The sequence below is a fragment of the Danio rerio genome, chromosome 1, assembly GCF_049306965.1.
Source record: "Danio rerio strain Tuebingen ecotype United States chromosome 1, GRCz12tu, whole genome shotgun sequence".
In the NCBI taxonomy this organism is placed as follows: domain Eukaryota; kingdom Metazoa; phylum Chordata; class Actinopteri; order Cypriniformes; family Danionidae; genus Danio; species Danio rerio.
The window spans coordinates 2,329,001-2,335,000 of NC_133176.1; the positions used below are offsets into that span (position 1 = coordinate 2,329,001).

Below are 6,000 nucleotides of genomic sequence, written 5' to 3' on the forward strand. Positions count from 1 at the left end.
TATGGGTGAAAAGCAATATTTTATCATCAATACGCAACTTAACAGTGTAAGGAGGATAAAATTGATCACTTCAAACTATTACAAATGAAATTAAAATGTATAAAGGTTGCCAATGATCAAGGTCCCATAATGTGGTTCAAATGCATTACTGAATGAAAAATCACATCAATCAGCAAATACGGATCACTATTAATACATTTTTTTGCAGTATATTTGGATTTTTTATTTTTTATTTTATTTTTTTTAGAATTTAGAACAGAGATGTCTAAAGTAGGGCCCGCAGGCCAAAGTTGGCCCACTGTAACCTTTAATTTGCCCCACCATCCCATCTTAGAAGAGGGTGAGAAAGATGGTTAACAGAGAGATCCTCCATTCATTCATTCATTCATTTTCTTGTCGGCTTAGTCCCTTTATTAATCCAGGGTAGTCACAGCGGAATGAACCGCCAACTTATCCAGCAAGTTTTTATGCAGCGGATGCCCTTCCAGCCGCAACCCATCTCTGGGAAACATCCACACACACACTCAAACACTACGGACAATTTAGCCTACCCAATTCACCTGTACCGCATGTCTTTGGACTGTGGGGGAAACCGGAGCACCAGGAGGAAACCCACGCGAACCCAGGGAGAACATGCAAACTCCACACAGAAACGCCAACTGAACCGAGGCGACCCAGCGACCTTCTTGCTGAGAGGCCACAGCACTACCTACTGCGCCACTGTTTCGCCCAACACAGAGATCGTCATTTCTAATTTAACAAAACATTCTTTTGTTTTTGTTTTTGCTGAGCTACAAAAAAAAATGCAAGCTGAAATAAAATGTTTTAATTAAATATTGTAAATGAATCTGATTTGTAAATACCATCACTCGATGGAGATAGAGAACTGCAGAAGACATCGGCGAGCAAATCAAGGCATACACCAGTGTAATTCTATTATAAATGAAATTGTTTTTGTTTTTACTGCAATATATTTATTATAAAATTTAACAAAAATACACTGTATATTAGTTAGTTTTAAGCAATGTTTATTCATTCATTTTCTTTTCGGCTTAGTTCCTTTATTAAACAGGGGTCGCCACAGCGGAATGAACCACCAACTTATTCAGCATACATTTTATACAGCGGATGCACCTTGAGCCTCAGCCCAAACAATTTAGTTCATCAATTCCCCTACAGCGCATGTGGGCTGTGGAGGAAAACGGAGCACCTGGAGGAAACCCATGCCAACACGGGGAAAACATGCAAACTCCACACAGAAATGCCAAGTGACCCAGCCAGGCCTCGAACCCAAAAGTATCTGGATGCAGCTTTTATGATGCAAGCTGACACAATGTCAGACTCAATGCACTCAATGGAGTGAGTGACGTCACTGTGATGGGTGGGGTTAGGGGAGCACATCAAAAAGCATTGGATGCAGCTGAGACTGCACTGCACCAGGTCTGCATCCAGACCCCTCTCCTCGAACCAGCGATCTTCTTGCTGTGAGGCGATCATGCTACCCACTGCATCATCATGGCTCCTTAATAAAGCCATGTTTTCTAGTAATTTTAAATTATTAAACAAATTAGCAAATCACCCATGGCAACTATACTTACATTCGGCCCACTAGCCTTAATGTGGTATTTGGCCCTTTGTAAGAAAGGATTTGGCCACCCCTGATTTAGACGCACAGATTTTATTGGTTCCTTTAATTGATCTGATTATGTTAAATTTTGCTTCATTAAAATGCTTTATTTGTTTACTTAATTTTCATTATTTATTCATGTGGAAATATTTGTTGTGCACTGCATTTCAATCAGTGCGGTGTCTTTACCATGTGCTGCATTGCAACCAATCTCACCAAAAGAGGGCACTCTCAGACCACAGTGAGCTGATCATCTCTGCCACATACTCACATTTAAAATGCATGCGCTGCACACAACTCCACAAAACCATCCGTGTCTTGCTCGTGTCTTTCGTGTTGCTGCAATCGATGTCATTTTTTGACGAAGAATACTTTCATGATCGGCCAATGCAGCGCGCACAGCGCTCGTGCGTAAGCGGAAACCATGACGTCATATCAGCTGTTTTGGCCCCCGGTGCAGTCTGTCGCAAGTGTAGACGTCATTTTCGCTTCAGGAATACATCACGGGTTTAGTAGTAGCACTATGCAGCGCGTTACATGTGCGCACTAGCGAGGGTGAAAGATTTGAGGGTTTTTGGAGACGCTGCTTTTGCAGACAGTAGAATGCGGAGCGTGACGCCATGAGCTGAGCGCCGATCCGCGACAGATCAAAGGCACCGCATCCCCGAGATCAAAGGCAGCGAACGGCGCGGTTCCACTGTTGCCATGCAGCAGTCCGAGAGCGGCGGAGGGGCGGCGACTTCTGAAGTGCAGCTCAGCGAGCAGCCGAACGCGCTCATCGCCTGTAAAGTGGCCGAAGAGGTGTTTAATGAGCCGCAGCTGAAGGTAGGCGTGCATGCTCTGCATTGAGGAGGGTTTACATTCGCGCCTTCGTTCAGTGACAACTTCTGATATAACGTCTCTATATTGTTGTTTACCACTCTACTTTAAATATTCGGTCTGAAATCGCATGTGTATGAACGACACAGTGCCACTATATAATTGACTGTGCCAATGTTTATAGTCATTGGCTGCTACTATGATCTCCCCAATTAGAATTCGCAGATAATACTTTTCTGAAATTATATATTATTCATGAGAAAGACCGTGCGTGCCAATATAAAACCAACTTTACCTCAAATACATCCGCTATATGTTCCCTTCCGCAGCACTGACACAACTAATCTCGCGGAAGTAAGAGCGTTTACCGCAAAAGCCATGCAGTGCAACGTCTGCATTGTTTCTTGCTTCTTGCTCAAGCGACTGGTAATGCATTCATTTAATTAAGGGTAGTGGGACATGAGCATTACTGCCGTGTTTGTTTACTGGAATGTGCACCATTTAGGCATCTACACCTTTTTGTAGCTTGAATTGATCCTTTCCTCTTGTTCAGAGTAATAGTTTTATTATTGTAGACATTTGGTATTGTAGACATATGATTTCCCTCCTTTGGTTAATTAAACTTCACAAAAATGGCCTGTTTTGGCCATAATACAGACACATCTAATTTAAAGCATTATTGCATTGCATTTCAATTTTACATTGCATGCCTGCTGTAAAATAAAATAAAATACTGGGTTGCACATAATCAATTTGTGTTGGGACTACATGAAGGAATTAAGTTAACCTATTAGTTTGCAAGTAGATTGAGCATAAAACAATTAAGTGTGTGCCCTGCGGGCCCGTCCGCTACGCCACTGGTGAGTACGCCCTTAATAATGGGCTTTGTCACACCTCTTCCAACCAGGCCAGGGCCGGCTAACTGAACCACTCCTGAGCCCAATTCACTTCTCAAATGATCCGGTAAACGGGCCTAGTGCAAGTGCGCCCTAACAATGATGAACTACAAATGTCATTGTCAAAGTTGCAATAATTTCTTAGACTTTTAATCATCATCAGCCAAATTACATAATCATGACATTCTTTTAACCGATGTGTAACGATTCACAACACTACAAACCAGGGATGGGAAGATTAACCGATATGTATCGATACGCGGTCATGCGCGTGCACGATGCGAGTGCATCGGTTGAGCAGCAGAGGATGAATGAAATTTTGGAAGCAAATCGAGATGCATCGGTTTTTGCGAGATGCATCGGTTTTTCCAAGATACAGCTTATATTTTTAATATAGAATCTATTTTTTATTTATTAACAAGTGTTGTCAACCTGTTTTTGGCGCATAATTTAATCGACCTACATAAAGTAAGCCTTAGCAACGGATTTGTGGATGTGTACACTTACACTACAACTCAGTGTATCAGGTGTGCGGATGAAGCTAATGGAGCGCCCTCAGAAAGCGCGAGAAGCAAAACAAACATTTTATTCCCCACTGAGTTTTAAATCTAAAGTATGGCAACATCATGGATTTAAGGATGGACGACATGACAGGACAGATGCAATTTGCTAAATGTGCCGCGCATCTGTAAAATACGCAGGCAGTACGACTAATCTGATATCTCACTTGAAGCGGCGCCACGGTGTTGTTGTGAAAGCATCTTCCAGTGTTCCTGCATCCCCGGCTTTCGCACTGCTTCAACTGTAGCTACCAGCTCCAAAAGTGGTGAGAAAAGCATTGCAAGTTTTTTTTCCATGCGCAACAGTTTTCTGCGCTCTATGCCAATAACGGATGCCATTGCATTGTTCATCTGCAAAGATATTCAGCCTAGTGTCACGGAGAACGAAGGTTTTAAACACCTCCTCCTGTTAATTTTTATTTAATTATAATAATAATAATAATATTAATAATAATAATGATAAAAATAATGGGTGTCACGGTGGCACAGTGGGTAGTTTGACCACCTCACAGCAAGAAGATTGCTGGTTTGTTATATTTTTATTAGCCTGTTGTTTACAGTGACAGTGATGTTTCAACGCAGCATAACACTGCTAGTTCACCACCTTAAGTTTTGAATAATCAGTGGCAAAATATATCTTTGTAAAACTTGTTTTCATAGTTGAACTTGAAAAGTTAAATCACAATTCTTGTTGTGCAATGCTCAACCTTTATGTTGAAAAAGTGCAAATATATATATTTTAATATATATTGCACTTATACATTCTGTTTATCTTGAAAATACTTAAATAATATGTGCTATATGTTCTAAAATGGCCCTCTACTGTAAACTAACACTCCGGCTCTGAGAGAAAAGCCAGTTTGTAAAAAAAGTCTTGGTTTTGCTTGGTTTATAAATAATCAAACTCATTCAATGGCACAGCATCCTCTTTCACATCATCTCATAAACTTGATCTATTAAGTTAGTGCTGAAATATCGCATCGTATTGTGATATGGGTGTGAATCGTATCGTGTTGCATCGCAATATGTCACAAATGTATCGCTAATATATCGGATCGTATTCTTTGTATCGAGATGCGTATCGGATCGGCATTATAGCTTAAATGCCCAACCCTACTACAAACAGATTGTCCAATGTAATAATACACTGAAAAAATGATTCATTGGATTTACTCCATTTTTTTAAGGTGAGTGGTTGCAAACAATTTATATGGGCTGAATTTAATTGAACAAATTAAGTTAAATTTAATATGTTTGTTTAAATTTAGCCCATATAAAATAGAGTAGGGCGAGAGTGGGTGGCTGGTTCGAACCTCGGCTCAGTTGGTGTTTCTGTGTGGAGTTTGCATGTTCTCCCTGCCTTTGCGTGGATTTCCTCTGGGTGCTCCGGTTTCCCTCACAGTCTAAACACATGCGGTACAGGTGAATTGGGTAGGCTAAATTGTCCGTAGTGTTTGTGTGTGAATGTGTGTGTGGATGTTTCCCAGAGATGGGTTGCAGCTGGAAGGGCATCCGCTGCGTAAAAACTTGCTGGATAAGTTGGCGGTTCATTCCACTGTGGCGACCCTGGATTAATGAAGGGACTAAGCTGACAAGAAAATGAATGAATGAATGAAAATAGAGTAAATCCATTTATTTCAGTGTGTGTTCAAATTCAGTATGTGCCCTAAAACTAATCCCATAAACGTAATTATTTCTTAGACAGCGTGTGTCATTTTACAACACTACAAACACACATTGTCCACTATAATAACAGGAGTCTCTCTCTAGCGTGACGCCGTGGTTTATTTTAGCTCCCCACCTGCTATAGGAAGAGCCGAACTCCTCCAGCTCAGCTGTGCTCATGGAAAATGTAAACCTTTGTTGCTTTGCGTCTTTCCACTGACACTGAGGTCAAAGGTCGATCCTTATCTCAGCTTATATTTATCTCTTGTACACTGTGAAATATATCCGTAAATTAGCAGTTTTCCCTGTTTACAGTATACAGTAAATATTAGCAACATTAGCTGTAATAATTATAAATTAGGCAGTAGGTAGAGCTTGGTCAGTTGGCGTTTCGGTATAGGTGAATTGGATAAGCTAAATTGTCTGTAGTGAA

The 6,000-nt window shown here is 40.9% G+C and overlaps 2 protein-coding genes across 2 annotated transcripts in view; one reads left to right on the forward strand and one right to left on the reverse strand.

Moving 5' to 3' along the window:
• The window catches only part of LOC100333907 (chloride intracellular channel protein 4), a 28,885-nt gene extending 26,499 nt beyond the window's left edge, over positions 1-2,386 (reverse strand). The window contains exon 1 of the mRNA XM_073949294.1: positions 1,899-2,386. The gene's annotated coding sequence lies outside the window, so the exon portion shown is untranslated. The remainder of the gene's footprint in view (positions 1-1,898) is intronic.
• The window catches only part of rcan1b (regulator of calcineurin 1b), a 30,080-nt gene continuing 26,176 nt past the window's right edge, over positions 2,097-6,000 (forward strand). The window contains exon 1 of the mRNA XM_073949310.1: positions 2,097-2,452. Coding sequence (XP_073805411.1) covers positions 2,333-2,452 — 120 coding nt within the window. The 5' untranslated portion in view covers positions 2,097-2,332. The remainder of the gene's footprint in view (positions 2,453-6,000) is intronic.